Here is a 20,559-nt window from a genome sequence, read left to right as displayed (position 1 = left end):
TCTACATGTCGTACCTGTACATCATAGGTCTATATATTAAATATTTGCAAAATGAAAACATGCATACACAAAATACGTCAAGTTTTACAGACATGGTTTGAATTAAAATTTACTTTGACAATGTACAAACTTCTTTTAAAGTACCTTAAATGAGTAATTCTGTAATTCTTCATAATTTTGAAATTTATAGAGGTTTCTTCTTAAATCTCTGGGGTGTAAATCTCAAAAGATCTGGGCAAAAAAGATTCTAAATTAGTTTTTGGATTTGTGTTCAAGTAAGAGAGTATTCCTAGAAATATTTTATGCGTTCATAATTGAAAAATATCAAGACTATGTTACAGAATTAGCCACATTTAAGAACTAAACACCTGAGGTCAGCATTTGTATAAACACCAACTGGGTTTCTCAGCATTTTGCCTACAATTCAAAAAACAACTAGTAACCTCAGAAATATATTTTAAGACCATGCTAATTCATCCTTTAAAGACATTTCGTGGAAAGAAAAAAAGTCCACATGAACTCTTAGGATTGCATTTGAAGTCATGATTGAAAAAAATCTAATTCTACTAAAGGGAAAAAAGAAATATCATTTGTAAACTTAAATGTGTGAACCACAAGCATAAATGGAGGAGTAGATGCCTCCACTGGAAATTGCCCCAAGCCCCTTGCTCACTGCTCTCCACCTTGGCAGCGATGATCCAATTTTATCAGATAGTACAACATGTCCCAGGGCCCTCAAGCCTCCATTCAGAAAGGGGCCTAGGGTCTCAAAAAGCACAATGGTTTCTTCAGAGGGACTGTGACATTTATAGTCCACTTGGCCGACCCTTTCAGTTCCTCGGGTGATCTGTCCATTTGGGGCCCGAGATGTGAGAGTCCCTGGGAAGCCGCTGGTCACTGGGCACTATGGTTGCCAGTCCCGTGGTTCTCAGTGGCATGTGCGGTGTTCAGAGAATTAAAACCATCTTGCTGTACAGCATCTTTCCGGGGTGGCATTCTTTCATTGATCCTATCCAAACCCTTTGCCTCTTCAAAACTGCAGATTCTATGTGGTGGAGAGAATCCTCGTATTGCTTAACAAAATGCAAATTTGATAAGTCAGTAATTGTAAAACAATTCTGAGATTTCAAAAACACAATTAATGATTTTTAAGAAGAAAGAAATTAGCTGTAAGTAGCAATACTTAGATCTTACTTTAACTGAATCCTATCCCCATTCCAGACTTTCCCTTAAAATTTGAAATGTATAAAACCTAAATATAAACATGATAGCTGATAGATGGTATGTTAACATATCCTTTAAAAAAACAAAACAAAAACCATAAAAATGGTCCTTTCCTGCCCACAAAAATCAACCTCCAGGCAATGGTCTTGGGGTACCAGTCTAACTTATACTAAACCAGCTATATCCTACCTCACATCCTAAGATCACCAATAACTATCACAGTAAGGTAGCAACAAGAGCAGGGGCAAGTGAGGAAGCTAAACAAGGTTAATCCTCAACACACAAATCTGTACCAGGAGCTCAGGAGGAGAAAGAGGGTAAGCTAAGTTAAAATTTAGTACATCAGAACTAGTTTGGAGGTCATTAACCTATCACCACCAATACAAACTGAAAAAGGCAGGAAATGCCTCCAGAAGGTAAGATTTGTATTTGGCTGACAGCAAAGCTCTTATAATTTAATATTTTAAGATATAGTTTCCTTAATTCTTTGGCTGTTTGCTATAAATTATCAGGAAACCCAAAGCAAAATAAATGGTAATCAGCCAGGCATGGTGGTACATGCTTGTAATCCCAGCATTTGGGAGACTGAGTGGGGGATCAAGGTTTGTGGACAGCCTCGGCCACTTAGCGAGACCCTTTGCAACTCAGTAAGACCCAGTTTCAAAATAAAGAACAAAAAATAGGGCTGGGGGTGTGGCTCGGAGGTAGAATGCCCCTGGGTTCCATCCCCAGTACCGCGGCGGGGGATGGGGGGTGGGGTGGGGGGGTGGGGAGGCTGGGAATCCTTTATCAACTGTTAGAGATTCTCATTCATTTCATCTGGAATGATGTTCATTACTAAAATGTTCACAGAAGGCTTCCATACTATTAGTCACAGTTTGGTTGCATAATATGTGCAATCCCTGGGATTCAGTCTGTGCACATGAATCAAAAACATGGCTGGGATAGCAAAACATGCAGTTGTATGTAAGCCAGTATGATATTCACTAATATAATCTCATCAGTAAACTATATTCCAAACTGCAACAAAAAAAAGTCAACAAAAAAAGTCAAATCTAATTATAGTAATAGTTCTTGTACTCTCAGGCACATTAGTGAAGATGAGTAAAAACAAACTCATACCTTTACTGAGTTGGGGTTTAACTTGGGGGGAAAATCCGAGTAGCAGAGAGTCATGCAAAATATGGAACAAATCTGTACTTGAAGGGTCATTTTGGTAATTTCCACTGACACAGGCAAGCTTAAATGCTATAATATAGGGCGTAACATGAGTGCTATACTCTAAGGGAGTTAGAAACATCAGTTAAACTCTGGATGCTACTGTACTAGAAAAGGGAAAAACAACCGTCACTAGAGACACTGGCCCAGGGCTTTAAAGAGGAATGTGACTGCTACACTGACCCATCTTAGGCTGTGCAAGCTAGGAGTAGACAGACCCACAGGACATGCTCTGATGCCCACCCACACACCACAGATCTCTGCCCAGCATAAGGACTCTGATCGTACCTTTTTCAGCCTCAATAGCCTCAACTGTGGCTGTACAGAAGTGAGCAGAGGCATGCAAAATGAATGAGAGAGATGAGAAGGGTCATATTGTACAGCAGAAAAGGCAATGATCACTTAAAATACCACAGTACCCCATACTACATCATCATTTATAATGTAACATAAGTAGTACCCATATTAGAGAGCCCCAACCAATACCCCAATTCCTGACACAGCACAGTTTACACACGGCACTACGACAACATCACTCAGAGCACAGAACATGTAGACCTACTATAAACACAAACACCTCAGCACCCATGCAGATGCACTCTGGCTTTTAATTACCCATCTCAAATGCAATATTTTGATGGCATTAGAATTTTCCATTATGTTTATTGTATCACATTCATCACAATCACAGGAAAAGTCTCTAGGGTAAAATTATGATGATAGAATTGTAGCAAAGAATCAAGTAAGAGAGTCTTTTCTTTCATGTAATGGAAACAATACTCTTCCTCAGTTAGTTCTCTAAGATATAAACTAGTAGGGCTCAGCAGTGGTTGTCCTGTTACTTCTAATTTACAAGGCAAATCATAATCAGCAAACACTGGCATGGTTACAATAACATTTAAGCACCATCACCTTGGTGAGTTAGAAGAACCATTTGAACCAAAAAGGACCCCTCCTGTCTACCTGGAACTTCCTATTTTTTTTTTTTTTTCTTTTCTTTTGGAGACAGAATCTTACTATATTGACCAGGCTGGCCTTGAACCTGGTCTTAAGCAATCCTTCTGCCTCAGCCTCACAAGTAGCTGAAATGACAGGTGTATGCCACCACACTCAGATCCGATTCTAATAGGATGGCCCAAATATCTAAACATCTATAACCTTAACAATTCCATTTATATTCAGTTGATCATAAACATGAACTTGTCTCAAGAACTAGAAGCCTACATTCTTAAGTGAAGAAAGACCACTGAGCATCTTTTCAAATTCATCTATCAATTAGAGGCATCACAAGATGGAACTGAGTAATTATTTCATTATATGGACATTTTATGTAGGTCATGTTATAAATAAAAAAGATTCTTGGTATAATCCACTTAAAGAACTTTTATATATTTAGTCACACATTTTGTACCCAAATATTCTTTTTTAGCTTATTTCTGGGTTGAAACTTTAAAAAGAGCTCACACTGAGAATCCAAATTGCAGAACTCAATATTGCCTCATAATATTATCTATTCTGCACTATACCTAAAGGGCACATACTCAGAACTCTAACAGTAATGTTCTATCCCTTCTATAATAAGGCCAATTAAGAATAAATAGTATTAAGAAATAATACATTTTATTTTATTTTTACAGTACTGGGGTTTGAACCCAGGGGCATTCTACCTCCAAGCTACACCCCAACCCTATTTTTTAAAATCTTTTATCTTGAAACAAAGTCTCACTAAGTTGTGGAGGGCCTAAGTAGCTAAGGTTGGCCACAAACCTGAGAACCTCCTGTCCCAGCCTATCAAGTACTGGGATTACAAGATGTGTGCCACCACACCTGGCTGACATAACCCTTTTTTTTTTTTTGGTGGTACTGGAGATGGAACCCAGGGGCCTTCAACCCCCAGGCTACACTCCCAGACCTATTTTATATTTTTATTTGGAAACAAGGTCTCTTAAGCCAGCTGAGGCTGGCTTCGAACCTGGCGATCCTCCTGTCTCAGCCTCCCAAGTGTGGGGATTATAAGTGTGCGCCACCATGCCCGGCTGAAATAATACATTTTATCCAAAGCATTGTGTATCTATGTGAAAGGACACTGGATGAATCTAATGAAAATTAACGCAGACCAAGTTAGAAAATACTGATGATCATAACCAGATAGTAAAGTGGATTAGGGATCCAAAAGAAGTAGGATGAGTATTAAATAAAGGAAGAACTTTCCTTAACTGCTAAACTATTTTACAAATTAGATATACTTATTGTATATTCACTATTCAAACCACCATTGAAAAAAATCTACCCCTACAAACCTGTATTCTTGTAATTTGCCTAAATAGAAAACTAAAATAAATGACCTACCTCTTCTTGATTGGCCCTAGAACTCCTACTCTTCAAAATGTGGATAATCTTCTCCATAATTTAAAAATTGGGGAGAAAAATAAAATGCCTATCAGAATGCTTTGAAAAAGTCTATACTAACAAAAGTGACTTTATATATAAAATAGTCTATAACTAACATGAAATAAACTAAGACTAAAAACTGATTTCACTATGAGAATTGGTATCTACCTTATATCAATAATTTGTTAATAATTTTTAAATTATGAAATATGAAAATATCCTTTTCAAATCAATCTATGAGCTTTTAATTTTACATGTGAAAGTATTTTCCACATTAAATTATATTCTCTGTTCTTTGCTGAGGTCTCTAGCTGATCCCAAGTATTTTCCAGAATATAAAATGGGTATCACACAAAAACTGCATACTATGTTAAGATTGAGTGCTTAAGGGTTAAAAGATGGACATTTGAAGATTAAACATTAAGCTGGAAACAAAGAAATATAATAACTTTAAAATTCTATCTGAAAGGCACTACTGTATTTCTTCTGTTTTTACTTACATAGAGCATCCTGACATGGCCCTAATAAGTTTAGGTATAGTGCTGCCTTACACTGTGTTCCTCAGTACAACACAGGATAAACAACCAAAAGGATATTGATGGGGGGGCGGGTGTTATCGAGGATTGAACTCTGAGGCAATGTACCTCCAAGTTAATACTCTTAGCCTGTCTCAGCCTCCCAAGTACTGAGATTGAAGGCATGCACCACCATGCTCAGTTTTGATGTTATTAAAATAAAGATAGCTATATATTTTCCCATATAGGTCCTGGTGAAGGTAGCATTTTAGGTTTGATTCACGATCAAATTTCCATAAAGAAAACATACATAAAATATGAACAATAAAATCCAACCCCAACAGTTGTACAGTTGTAAAAACACGTAAACAAGATCATTTAAAATTATTGAAAAGACAATTTCTATTTTCTAACAATAGGACTGAAGTCTCAACTAAAATTTTTTCTTTTGGCAGTATCTCTCAGCTGTACATAACAACATGTATCTACTGAAAAAAATGTTAATTTTTTGAAAAAATCACACAAATGTAATTTCTATATAATATTTGTTATTTGTTTCAATGGGTTTATCTTATGCTAGAAAAATAATTTTTCTTTTTCTTTTTTTTTTTTGTGGTGCTGGGGATTGAACCCAGGGGCCTTCTACCTCTGAGCTACATCCCCAGCCCTATTTTTTTTATTCTTTATTTTGAAACAGGGTCTCACTAAGTTGTGGAGGGCCTCACTAAGTAGCTGAGGCTGGCCACGAACCTGCAATCCTCCTGTCTCATCTTCCCAAGTACTAGGATTACAAGCGTGCACCACCATGCCAGGCTGGGGAAATAACTTCAACCAAATGCTCAAACCATACTATCACCAGCAGAACTAGGGAACTACAGTTTCCCAAATCAGACCCCTTAAACTCAGCTCCTTTCAGTAACTCACTCTATGCTGGGAATAGACAGTCCCTTCAGAAAAGCTGAGGTCTTTCCAACTTTCCCTGCAGTTGAGGGTGGTTTCCAAGTTGGAGAAATGTGCTTCAGGCTGCATACAATTAAGACTAAATAGAAGTGCTGAGCTGTCAACAAAGCATGTAATTAGCATGTGCTAACTGTGAAATCTGAAAGCAAGTTTGAAATGGATACAATGTAAAAGTAATAATATATCCAAGAATAATGGAGAGATGATTGTAGTGTAGATATATGATACCCTTTCAGTTTTGTTTTTCTTTTCTAAACAAAGGAAAAAGGGTATATTTTGAAGGTATTAAATTTCAGTCTATTTATATTTTTGCTAGTTTTATTAAATGTTTAAGGTCTTCTTAATTTGTTTTTATGTGTGTACATAAAACTATGTTTAGCTAATTTTTATGATATTTATAGTTTTTAAAGTGGGAGCAGGAATATAAAGGAAAAAAAAACAACAAAAAAAACCTAGGGCTGGAGACATAGCTCAGTGGTACAATGTGTGCTTGAGGCCTTTGATCCCCAGCACCAAAGGAGGGAAAAAGAAAGAAAAGAGAATAAATTTAATCCAAAATGAAAATCTAAAACTATAATTTCAAAACAGTGTACTTTTCAGATATGCCAGTGGTGGTAGCAGACAATAACATATAAAATAAAACATGTATAGGCTATAAGCGAAAAATGTTTATCTAAAGGAAAAACTTATTTTTATTAAAATAGATTATGGAACTGAGTGAAATGAAACTGAAAAGTTGATCTAATTCAAATTTATTAAAAATTTTAAATTTCCCTTTTGTTTATTTAAAAAAATTCACTAATTACAATACCAAAACCCAAAACAAATCTGCTAATCATGACTACGGAAATTATCAGGTCTATTGTTGCCTGTTTCAATAGAACAATGACCCTTGGAGGGTTGCTGAAAGTGGCTAACAATAAAATATAAATTCAAACTTTTTGAAATTACAATTTGTTTCCAACCATCAGATAAAGAACTTTCAACTTAGTTACTTCATATAGGCTAAAATATTTTCATCACTTTCTTTTACTTAATCTGTAATGGGCTTTCAAAAGTTAACCCAATATTTACATGAGTATTAATGCTAAAAAAGTTTTTAAAAAATATATTCAATGAGCCAGATTACAGGAATGCTTTACGTATAATTCTTTTTATTTCCATGCAAAATAAAGGCACACTTAATAACACCCTTTCAATTTTGACTTACAGGATTTAAATTCAACCCCTTATAACAATGACTTAATATCTAATGTTACATTTATGTTCAGAATGCACAAAGTGCGGCAGCAAACCTCAAAACAAGGTGCTACAAAGCTGCATCTACATCCAAAGACAGACAAGCGTCTGAGAGAGTAATTTAATTAAACATACTTTTACAGACATACAGCTAACCTAAAGAAAGACAGACAGATTTAGGAAAGCAGCTACATCTGCAGAGGAAGGAAACAGCATGTTACAGACAGTCAATTATACATAGAACATATGACAAACACCACAGAAAACAAACTTTAGCATCATTAACCACAGTACAAAACCTTGCACAATTTTTTTGGCAAGTAAAGAGCATTAAAAAATGTTCTGGGGGCTAAGCAAGCTGTTAACTCTAAAATTAAATATTTGAAAATATATGCATAGTCTAATACAGTTATATAAATTTAAAAAAATAAGAATTATGGAATTACATTTCCATTTTAGTAATACGGATATCCCTGATTCACATTCTAAACTGGGGCTTTTAAAAGAAAAGTGTGCATTAGACAAGTGAATAAATAAATATTTCAAACATTATGATATGAGCTGTTCCCATATCATTACATGAAAAGCTGAGGAAGTAATCACTATTTTGAACTGGAAGGACAACCTATTCTATTAACATTCTGCACTGGTCAGATATTAGACACTACCTATTATATAGTGCCCCTGCCTGTGTCAGCTGCTGAGACAGGAGCTAAAAAGCAGAAGGAATTCCCTGCATGCATTATGTGTATTGTTAGCAAAAGAGTGAGGCGTGCCCCAGTCCATCTGAGGCACAGCAAGTTGCATAACATCATTACCACTTTGCAGGGTCTGTCGTCCTCCAGCCAACACTCCACTAGGCAACATCCCTGTGGGAGTCAGGCCCTTGAGTGTCAGCACACTTTCACTCTCCTCCCTATAGCAGAGAGACACAATAAATATCAGAGACTTTCAACACTACTTAGTTAAAAAGATGAGATGAGGCCTATGTATATAATTTATGACATTCATATTTCCTTCAATTCTATGACACATTTTCCAATATTCTTAATGGAATATGACAGTATTCCTCACAACTGAGGCATATAGTTTTTTTCTTTAAAGCTTTATTAAAAATGTGGTGATACAGCTGGGCGTGGTGGTGCACGCTTGTAATCCCAGCATTCAGGAGGCTGAAACTGGAGAATTGTGGTTCGCGGGCAGCCTCAGCTACTTAGTGAGGCCCTCCACAACTTAGTGAGACCCTGTCTCAAAATAAAGAATAAAAAAATAGGGCAGGAGGTGTAGCTCAGGTCAAATGCCCCTGGGTTCCATCCCTAGACCCGCAAGAAAAAAGAAAGAAAAAAAAAAAAGAAAAAAAAATGTGCTGATACATCATCAATGGGCATTATACAATTGAGAAAATACAGTATTTCATATGCTCTAGAGTTCAAATATCTGATATGATCAGTTTCACAAATATTTTGGGAGAGATCAGTTGTAGGGATTGAATCCAAGACTTCATATATGTTAGGTAAGCATTGAGCTACATCCCCAGACCTTTGTGAGACAGGGTCTAAGGCCTGGCTTTGAACTTAGGATGCTCCTATCTCAGACTCCCAAGTAGCTGAGCTGAGATTACAGGAAAGCACCACCACACCCAGCTTGCAAACAATTTTTTTTCCTTGGTGGTACTGGGGGCGAAACTCAGGGGCTTTCTACCACTGGGCTATACTCCCAGACCTATTTTCTATTTTATTTGGAAACAGGGTCTCACTAAGTAGCTGAGGCTGGCTTCGAACACGTGCAATCCTCCTGTCTCGGCCTCCCAAGAGCGGGGATTACAAGCGTGCACCACCATGCCCTGCCTTGCAAACAAATTTTTAAGGATTCATTTGTACCCATGAATTTTGTCTTCCTGAATTAATTCCAGGAAACCTATTTGTGGCTCCAACAAAAGGGGTATACTATGCAAATGAGCAAATCAAACAGGAATACTCTAAGAAGTATCCCTTCCTTATCTTGATCTAAATTTCAAGGCATGTAAATCTAGTGCTTTTATCACAGGACAAGAGATATATATCAAATATAAGGAATAAAGAATTACAAAATTTAAAATATCCAAGTTTCAGGATTAAGGTATGGCTCAGTGGCAGAGTGTATGCTTAGCATGTGAGACATCCTGGGTTTGATCCCCAACACCAAAAAACAAACAAACAAAAAAGGGGAAACAACAACAAAACAAACCTCCCCCCACTAGATTCAAAGGGACTTGTGTTCCTGTCTTCAGTATAAAATTTAAAACTATTATCTTTACAGGAAGAATGTTACCATGCTGCTTTTAGGTGTCAAGCAGAACACTGCTCATAAACAAAGTACAATAAAAGTAATTTCTGCAAAAAGATGATCAGGAAAATATATCATTACCTGAGAACAGAGAAGACTCTTGCCATCTTGCCAATAGCTCGAATTTTGTTTCTTATTATTTCTTTCCGGGCTGCAGCTGAACCTACTTTCAATGGAATAAATAGAAAGAAAAGCTCAAGTTTAGGGCACCCATGCTTGCATTATTCTGTTAGCCTGCTTCATACTCATCTGAACCAACACCAAGTTCCCTGCTACCAGCTTCAATGGAGAGTAGATAAACTTATGCCAAAATGTTTCTTACTCTCTCAGTGTGTAGCTCAGTACTGGTCAATGCTGGGGGCTAATATAGATACAGATGAAAAGTAACCCACAAACTGTTAATCTCATACTACTCACTAATTACTGAAACAGCAATGGGGGCAAAACCAAAACAGAACAAAACAAAAAAACTTGGGCCCAACTTGAATTACAAACCAGAGGTCAAAAAAGTAGTAACAATTTCATAGTGTCTCTAATTTTCATGAAAGCCTATATGGCATGCAGACTAAAATAAGAATAGTAGTCTCCTGTTTAACTATCAGAAAAGCCTTTAACATGCAGGCTGGAAATATCCCAATCATCCTAGAAAAAAATAAGTTTCCTTGCTCTATGTTGATTTAAAAATAATGGCAGAGGGAGTACTAGGCAGTTAATTCCAAACTAAGGACCGTATCAGCATTTCAACACCAATGTACATCTCTATCTAACAGATGAGCTGTCCTCTAAGGTCATGTAAGTATATATGAGCTCTTCAAACTGTAGGTAAGTAAGATATGTACAATGAGGAAAGATTCCCTGAAAAACTGGCTAAGGATCACTACAACCTCATGTTTAAAGGGTTAACTATATTAATCACTGATATAGAAAATACCAAATAACTGGATGTTTGGCTAAACAAAGGTCAGAAGGTTGTATCTTCCTTCTCTTGACCTCCCAAAAGAACAACAATCTCAGTCCTGTTATCTCATATATAGCAACTACACTGTGGACCCAAGAATGTGTTCCTTAGAACTGTGCTTCAACACAATGAAAACACACATATGGAAGCACCATGGTTGAGGAGAAGGTTAAGGAAAGGCTAAAGATGCTAGAGAAAAACGGGCCTTAGATACACAGAGGTCTGATCAATTATAAGTCTTCTAGGCTAGAACATTTCATTTAAAATTCAAGCAACTTAAAATATATATAATTAAAAACTAAGATAATGACTGGGCCTGACTTACAAGGAAAGAGAAAAGAAATCCAATTTCAAAGATGGAAACAACAGATATATTTTAGAGAAAAAGGGTCCATGACCAGATTTATGACATTCTGAAGGGCAATATTATGAGCAATGAAGCTATAGGTTTGGGTGGGGTGTGTGTGTGTGTGTGTGTGTGTGTGTGTGTGTTACTGGAAATGGACTTCAGGGGGATTATACCTCCAAGCTACATCCAGTCCTATTTTATTCTTTTATTTTTAAACAGATTCTCACTATGTTACAGAGGGCCTCACTAAGTTGCTGAAGCTGGTTTCAAACCTATCCTCGGTCTCAGCCTCCTAAACCCTGGGATTACAGGTGTATGCCACTGTACCCAACTAAGCTACAGCTTTTAAGAAGTACAAAACTGGGTGGGTACCACAGCACTAAACATTAGGTGTGGTTTTTTTTGTTGTTGTTTTTTGTTTTTTGGTGATACTGGGGATTGAACCCAAGGGAGTTTTACCTCTGAGCTACATACACTCCAGCCTTTTTTATTTTGAGACAGAATTTCACTAAATTACCATATGCTAGCCTCAAATCTGCAATCCTCCTGTCTCAGCCTCCCCAGTAGTTGGAATTAATGTGTGTGCAAAGCACCCAGCTAAACACCTATTTTCAGAGGCCTCAAAGTTGTTATTTATTTTTGAGTACTGGGGATGGAACCCAGGAGCATTCTACCTCCAACCTACACCTCCAGCTCTACTTTTTTAATCTTTATTTTGAAACAGGGTCTCACTGAGTTACAAAGGGCCTCATTAAGTAGCTGAGGCTCTCTTTGAACCGTGATCCTCCTGTCTCAGCCTCTCAAAATGCTGGGATTACAAGCGTGGACCACCACGCTGGGCATCTATTTTACTTATTATTTTGAAACAGGGTCTCACTGAGTTGTAAAGGGCCTCACTAGGTAGTAGCTAAGGCTGTCCTTGAACCCTGATCTTCCTGTCTCAGCCTCCCAAATGCTGGAATTACAAGCATGCACCACCACGCCCAGCTTTCCAAAGTTATTAAAAATCTAAAAATCATAGACTATTAAAATCTGAAGAGATATTGGGGACACTGCAAAATTCAATCTCATTTTATGGACAAAGAAACTAAGTTTATTAAGAGACTTGTCCAAGGATACAACGTATGCCTAATTTCCTCTAATAAATTAACGCAGACATTCTGTTTTAAAATCGACAGAAAAAAAATTTTTTTTTTTTGGTGGTACTGGGGATGGAACCCTTCTACCTCTGGGCTACACTCCCAGACCTATTTTATATTTTTTTAAATTTGGAAACAGGGTCTCTTAAGCCAGTGAGGCTGGCTTTGAACCTGCGTGATCCTCCTGTCTCCACCTCCCAAGTGTGGGGATTACAAGTGTGGGCCACCACACCCAGCAAAATTGACAGAAATTTAAAAATACTTAGATTGGGGGTGAACAGTAAGGGACTGGGAAGGATGTCTGTATCGAGGTACATTTGTATTTCCAGCCTTCATTTTATTTAGTTATTTATTTACTTACTTACTTTTTAGTTTTTAGTTCTAGAAATTGAATCCAGGGCATTCTACCTCTGAGCTGTACCTCTAGGGCATATGCTCGCACGTGTGTGTGTGTGTGTGTGTGTGTGTGTGTGTGTGTGTGTATGCACACATACATATATATCTATAGAAACAGGGTCTCACAAAGTTGCTGAGGCTGGCCTCAAACCTGTGATCCTCCTGTCTCAGTTTCCCACAAATACTGGGATTACAGGCATATGCCACCACACCCAGCTTCAGCCTTAATTTATATACGTATAAAAACCAAATGATATGATAACTGATTTCAAATGAAAAAGTTGACAGAAATATAGAAACACCGTACAAATCAGGATTTAAAACCAGTCTACAAACACATCATGCATCATATTAAAGTAAATGATCACAGTAAAACTGCTTTGGGAAATACGAGGATCAAACACCCCTAATCATGCAGGGGAAGTACCAAACATCACAGATAAGCAAAAGAATGGCACTTTAAAACAAGAGGAGTGGAAAGAGGGGAAAACATTTCCATGCACAGAAAGACAGATATCTTGGAATATGACTTCTAAAACATCAAATACTAGCTCAGATAAAACTCAAATTTGCAGAAGCCCTTAAAGAACTCTGCATAGACATTACTCAATGCATATGCTAACTTACATGGACATGAGGATAACCTATGAAGTCATATTTCAAAACAACGTTACTCTGTCTGGTCTGTACCTTTTTTATTGCCATATATGAGCCGTTCTTCAGATGGAGAGTCCAGAAAAAAGGAAGTGAATGATGGAGAAAAGGTGGTTGAGACAAATAAAAAGATAGAGATTTAACTTGGCAGTGGTACTGAAGAATGAATGTGGGAAGAAAGGGAGAAAAATGAAGGCCCTCATATTTGAAAAATGTGGTACTGTAGAATCTGATGAATAAAAGAGGGATGCCACTGGGTAGAACTCTAAAGTAAAGATTTCTTAAAAGATATGTGTTCAGAAGAAATTATGGACAGAATGATTATAATATTTGATGAAAGTAGACATAATTAGGGACAGAAAAAAACACGTGAAAACACATAAGACTGATAAAAGACTGTGCTAACAATAACTACACGATTATACTTATATCCCTAAGAAAATGTGCCATCCATGGAAGTATGGTAAGTGAAAGGTAATAACACAAAATACAAACTAATGTGGTTCTTCAAGGACACCAACTCCTGCAAAATCTATAGCATATATACAGAGAAATGTAGGTAACTTTATAAATTACCTCAGTGGAAAAATCTTACCCACTTTCAATAAAGGAAAAGCTAAGCCTCTTACACTCCATAAGAAAAGCATATATTTTCTTAACTCTGAATTATTGAACTTTTGCATATAATGAGAAGCAACATGTGTGTTCTGTTCCCAATCCAATTTGGGAGTTTGAAGACATTTTCCCCCACTAAAAATAGCAACATATTGTTTCAAAGCAAGTAACAATTCTAAGACTAAGCAGCAGAGGTAGTTTCATTTAATCTTTATCTTCCATTCTACTGCTAAGATACACGATTCCATCATAGGAAATTCAAAGTTAATAACACTATTACACATGGATTATGTATTTCCTTTACCAAACTGAAGACAGAAGATAAATATCTGAAAGAAACAGTATGCATTTGAATTATCATATAAATCTGCAAAAATTTTTATGATTAAATAACACCTCTAAAAGGAATGCTACATGCATTTTTACATGCAATGTTTATGTGCAAATTTGTCTTAAAAGAACTCTAATCATACATTAAACAATGCAGAGTACTAAATAGTCATCATTTAGGAATAAAGAATCTTATTCTTTTAGCCCCTGGGGAATCTCTAGTCCTGTTTGCTCCTTTTCCCCACAGAAAACCTAAACCCTTATTCTGCCTCCAAAGAAAACCCCTTTTCATCAAATTTTCTTTCTAAAATCAGATTTCTTCCCAGACCATGTGGAGGATGGTTCCACTGCTCTGCAGGAAAAGAGGAAGGAGAACAGAAACCATGCCATCAGGGTGAAGGAGAGTGAAAGAGAAGAAGGAAAGAGAGATGGAGTAAAGGGGACAAAATAAGGGAGGAAAACAAACCTAGGTCTGATAGCTCTTTCTATACCATTCTAAACCTATCCTATCTTGTCCTAGCCTTTCCTCCATCCCCTCAGTGTTCTTTCTCTTCTAAATCCCTCCCATTCCTCTATGCAAATACCTGCACTCATATTCTTGAAACTTTCTTAGAGTTCCTGCTCCTAATACCTGATAGAAAAAGGGTGAGTAAAATGAGAAGTAACTACACCTGTCCTGTTGACAGTTAAGGAGGACCTATTTCTCATATTTAAAGCTGGAAATTAATGTATTTTTTCCATAGAAACATTATCATATATGGTGTTGAAATTTCTTTAAATTACTTCAGTGGGAAAGAACTTTCATCCTATTTCCTCATATTACAGATGAGAAGATCCTGAGAAATTAGATATTTCCAAGATTGTACAGGCAGTGAATGGTAATGATAAGACACCTAAAACTAAATTTTTTTTCAATAAATGATTCTGCTTCTTTATTAAATTCATCCCTGGAATGTAAGAATAATAAAAGAGGTGAGTATCAGCCAGGTATGGTGGCACACTCCTATAATCTCAGTACTTGGGAGGCTGAGAAAGGAGGACTGCAGGTTCAAGGACAGCCTCAGCAAGTAGTGAACCTCTCATCAACCTAGCAAGACCGTTTCAAAATGAAAATTAAAAAACAGGGCTGATCGCTGGGTATGGTGGCACACACTTGTAATCCCAGTACTTGGGAGGCTGAGACAGGAGGACTGCACAGGTTCGAAGCAAGCCTCAGCTACTTAGGGGTAGGCATGTAGCTCGGAGGTAGAAAGCTTCCGGGTTCCATCTCCAGCACCACCACTACCACCACAACAACAACAACAAAAAATAGGGCTGGGCGTGTAGCTCAGAGGTAGATTGCCTCTAGGTTCAATTCCCAGTGCCATACACACACACTAAAAAAATATCAAAGTAGGCCGGGCGTGGAGGCGCACGCTTGTAATCCCCGTGCTGCTTGGGAGGTGGAGACAGGATGATCGCGCTGGTTCAGAGCCAGGCACGTTGGCTTAAGAGACTGTTTCCAAATAAAAAGTTAAAAAATAGGCCTGGGAGTATAGCCCGTGGGAGTGTATCCCAGAGGTACATCTACTATTCCCATGCCATAGCAGGTGATAATTTTTTTGTGTGTTCCTAGGTGTTCTTTTCTCTAGGTTTTCTTTTGTGTGTGTGTGTGGTACTGAAGATTGAACCCAGGGACATTCTACTTCTGAGCTACACCACAAACCCTATTTTTTATTTTGAAATGGAGTCTTGCTAGGTTGATGAGAGTCTCATTACTTACTGAGGCTGTCCTTCAACATGCAATTCTCCTGTGTCAGACTCCACAGTTCTGAGATTACAGGTATGCACTACCACATCCAGTTCTTCTCTGTTTTTTTTAAAAATATATATATAATTTGGGAGGCTGAGACAGAAGGATCACAGTTCATGGACAGCTTCAGCTAGTGAGGCCCTTTGCAACTCAGTGAGACCCTGTTTCAAAAAGAATTTTTTTTAAATAGGGCTAGGAGTATAGCTCAGAGGTAGAATGCCCTTGGGTTCCATTCTCAGTACTCCAAATAAATAAATAAATAAATAAATAAATAAATAAATAAATAAATAAATAAATAAAGGAATGTAATAAAATTCTATATTTACCCCTTATTGAATCTCAAGAACATAACTCATTGTCTGTTGTCACATAAACCCTAGGTACCAAAAACCAAGTAATATACTACAGATTCAACAAGAAATCCTTTTTCTTTTTATTATAGGGAAAGGACTAAGGCATTACCTATTACCTACTTAACACACTACTGGAAATACTGAAAATAATTTTTATTTTTTTATTTTTATTTTTTGTGGTACTGGGGGTGGAACCCAGAGGCTTTTTACCTCCAAGCTTTACTCCCAGACCTATTTTTATATTTTATTTTGAAACAGGGTCTCACTAAGTTGCTGAGAGCCTTACTAAGTAGCTGAGGCTGGCTTTGAACCTGTGTGATCCTCCTGTCTCAGCCTCCCAAGTGCGGGGATTATAAGCGTACGCCACCATGTCCGGCTTCTGACAATAATTTTTAAATACTAAAAAGTTATTGCCCTATGTACTAGCATTTTTAAAAAGTTATGGGGGGGAAATTAAAGATTGTCATATAAAATCATTCTAATAATCTAAGTTGCTGAATATAAGTTAAACCTAAAAAATATATAATGTAAGCAGGTGTGGCGGCAGAGGCCTCAGAAGGCTGAGACAAGAGGATAGCAGGTTAAAGGACAACCTCGGCAGGTAGTGAGATGCTCATCAATCTAGTTAGATCCTGTTACAAAATAAAAATAAAATAGGGCTGGGGTGTAAGTCAGAGGTAGAATGCTCTGGGTTAAATCCCCAGAACCACCGGGCATGGTGGTACACGCTTGTAATCCCAGCATTTGGGAGGCTGAGACAGGAGGATCGTGGTCTGCGGACAGCTTCAGCTACTTAGTGAGGCCCTCTGCAACTCAGTGAGACCGTTTCAAAAAAAAAAAAAAAAAATAGGGCTGGGGGTGTTGCTTGGAGGTAGATGCCTCTGGGTTCCAACCCTAGTAACACACACACACACACACACACACACACACACACACACACACACACACAAATGTGCCCTTGTGCTCCATCCCCAGTACTGCAAAAAAAAAAAAAATAAATAAAAATAAATAAATAAATAAAAAAATAAATAAAAATAGGGCCAAAAGTCTATCTCAGAGGTAGAATGCCCATAGGTTCAATACCTGGCACCAAATAAAATAAAATAATAATGAAGCTAAAACTCTGAAGTCATAATTCTTTCTTCATTGAAATTTATCCCTGCCAGGCATGGTGGCATATGCTTGTAATCCCAGCATTTGGGAGGCTGAAACAGGAAGATCGTGGTTAGTGGCCAGCCTCAGCTACTTAGTGAGGCCCTTTGCAATTCCGTGAGACCTGTTTCAAAATAAAGAATAAAAAATAGGAATAGGGATATATCTCGGAAGTAGAATATACCACCAAAAAAAAAGAATGAAATTTATGTCAAGGAAAAAAAATTCTATTGTAAAAATGTTTATTGTACAATTCATAATAAGGATAGTATAATGGGCAAGGAGTATGAGATTAATAATGAAAATTATGGTATATTAATAATCTATTATTTTTTTTATTTTTGGTGGTACTGGGGTGGAACCCAGAGGCTTTCTATCTCCAGGGTATACTTCCAGACCTATTTTTATATTTTATTTGAAAACAGGATGTCATTAAGTTGCTGAGGCTGGCTTCGAACCTGTGCAATCCTCCTGTCTCAGCCTCCCAAGCTTGGGATTACAAGTGTGCACCATCACGCACGGCTTATTAATAATTTAAACACACAGTTATTGCTGGGTATGGTGTCATAGATCTATAGTCCTGAGGTAAGTTTGTTTGAAACCAGGAGAGGGAGAAGGAAAAAGGGGAAAGGAAAGGATGAATCTTATTATTTATTTATATTTATTTTTTGTGACATTTGGGATTAAACCCAGAGGCATTCTACCTCTGAGGTTTTTTTTTTTTTTTGGGTGGTACTGGGGTTCCTGGAAACTCTTCTACCTCCAGGCTATACTCCTAGACACCTATTTTTATATTTTTATCTGGATGTAGGGTCTCTTAAGCCAGCGAGGCTGGCTTCGAACCTGTGTGATCCTCCTGTTTCCGCCTTCCAAGCGCAGAGATTACAATCATGCGCTACCATGCCCGGCCTTTTTTTTTTTTTTTTTTTTTTAAATGGGATTTCACTAGGTTTCTGAGAGTCTCACTAAATTGCTAAGACCGGTCTTGAAACTGCAACCCTCCTGTCTCAGCCTTGCAAGTACTGAGATTATAGGCTTGAGCCACCATATTCAGCAGTAGGAGCAAGCTTTTAAATTTCATCAATATGTAATATAAAAATATTTAAATATTGGCTATAACTATAAGAAGTATAGCAAACTAGCTAGGGATGGTGGCATACACCTGTAATCCCAGTACTTGGGAGGTAAAATAGGAGGATCATAGGTTTGCAGCTCAGCAACTCAGATTTCTCACCTCAGCAACTTGGTGAAACCCTGTTTAAAAATACATAATAAAATTGGGTTGAGAGCCGGGCGTGGTAGCACACGCTTGTAATCCTAGCATTTGGGAGGCTGAGACAGGAGGATTGTGGTTCGCGGACAGCCTTAGCTACTTAGTGAGACCCTCTGCAACTCAGTGAGACCCTGTTTCAAAATAAAGAATAAAAAATAGGGGACAGGGGGTGTAGCTCGGAGGTCGAATGCCCCTGGGTTCCATCCCCAGACCCACAAAAAAAAATAAATAAATAAATAAATAAATTGGGTTGAGGGTGTAGCTGAGAGGTAGAATGCCCTTAGTTCAATCCTCAGTAACCCCCCCCCCACACACACACAAAGTATATTAGCCAGGTGTGGTGGCATGCACTTGTAATCCCAGTACTTGAGAGGCCGAGACAGGAGGATCCAGGTTTATGGGCAGCCACAGCTACTTAGTGAGCCACTCCACAACTAAGACCCTGTTTCAAAAATAAAGAATAAAAATATCCGTCTGGATTGTGTAGCTCAGAGGTAGAATGCCCTTGGGTTTAATCTCCAGCACCACATACACAAAAAAAGTATATTAAACTGGGCACAGTGGCAGAAGGCCTATAATCCTAGTATTCAGGTGGCTAAGACAGGAGGATCCCAGGTTCAAGGCCAGAATGATATAGCTTAGTGAGACTCTATTTCAAAATTAAAATATAAAATAGGGTTGGGGGCATATCTCAGAGGTATAATGTCCCTATGTCCAATCCCCAGTATCACTTTAAAAAAAAAAAATATATATATATATATACACACACACTAAAATATGTGAAAAATGTTATTTACCTTTTTATTTGCTTAGTTAAGTTGTAAATTAATATTTAAATAAAAATTTCAAAATATAAAATGAAAAAATTAATTTATATGGTATTCATTTATACTACAAATATACATTAGGTATTCAGGCCTGTTGGCTTATATAAGAATTAATGACCACATATAATCTTGTTTCTATGGAAAAAATACTTTCAGAATCTCTAGCAAACTAGCAAATAGCCCTTTAAAAAACAACCATACTAAATTGAGAACAGACTACTCTGGTGGCAGCAATGGAGGGAAAGCAATACTAGGAGTTCAGGTATGTTTCTAATGCACGAAAAATATTGTATTCAACTCTTTCTTTGAAAGCAGTGTCCATATTCATGAAGAACCATATCCTTTTAATGCCTTTCAATTTTACTTTCCTTCTGGTTTTCTGTTTCCTCCTTCCAAAAATTCATCTTTCTCCACATATCACTATAAGAATACCCAAAATTATTTTAAAATATTAAGCAATAACTGAAAGACATTAACATGTCACTTATCAAATTGCATGGCCATCTGAAAGCAATGACTATTTTTTGGCAAAACAGTGTGCACTGAGGCTTAATAGTTAAGAGATACCATTTCAAATAAATAGTAAGATGAGTAATCATACCATCAAACTGGTCTTCACCTTCGGTCATTAGTTCATCATCAGAGCAAATACTCAGAACATTTACTAACATTTCTGTCACTATTCAAAAAAGAAAAAAAAAATGATGTTAGCTTCCCATATAGAACTGTCTATATGTATGCACAGCAATGATCATACAAATAGTTAAATAATGTTTAGCCCAAGAAGACACATTCTCTCTCACTCTTTTTTTTTCTGTACTGGGGATGGAACCCAGGGGCATTATACCT

At 37.3% G+C, this 20,559-nt stretch overlaps 1 protein-coding gene across 3 annotated transcripts in view; it reads right to left on the bottom strand.

Moving 5' to 3' along the window:
* Positions 1-894: 894 nt before the first annotated feature.
* The window catches only part of PPP3CB (protein phosphatase 3 catalytic subunit beta), a gene marked incomplete at both ends in the record, with an annotated part of 55,498 nt that continues 35,833 nt past the window's right edge, over positions 895-20,559 (bottom strand). Inside the window, 5 exons of one of the 3 annotated variants that reach the window (XM_080694577.1) lie at positions 895-1,073; positions 2,731-2,760; positions 8,366-8,463; positions 9,954-10,038; positions 20,312-20,389. In XM_080694577.1, the coding sequence (XP_080550703.1) occupies positions 895-1,073; positions 2,731-2,760; positions 8,366-8,463; positions 9,954-10,038; positions 20,312-20,389 (470 nt within the window). The remainder of the gene's footprint in view (positions 1,074-2,730; positions 2,761-8,365; positions 8,464-9,953; positions 10,039-20,311; positions 20,390-20,559) is intronic. The other 2 variants (XM_080694578.1, XM_080694579.1) reach the window with 2 other exon arrangements.

This window comes from Muscardinus avellanarius (genome assembly GCF_963383645.1).
Source record: "Muscardinus avellanarius genome assembly, chromosome: 4".
In the NCBI taxonomy this organism is placed as follows: Eukaryota; Metazoa; Chordata; class Mammalia; order Rodentia; family Gliridae; genus Muscardinus; species Muscardinus avellanarius.
Note: the sequence above shows the minus strand (reverse complement) of the source record. Positions and strands in the feature narration are given on the sequence as shown.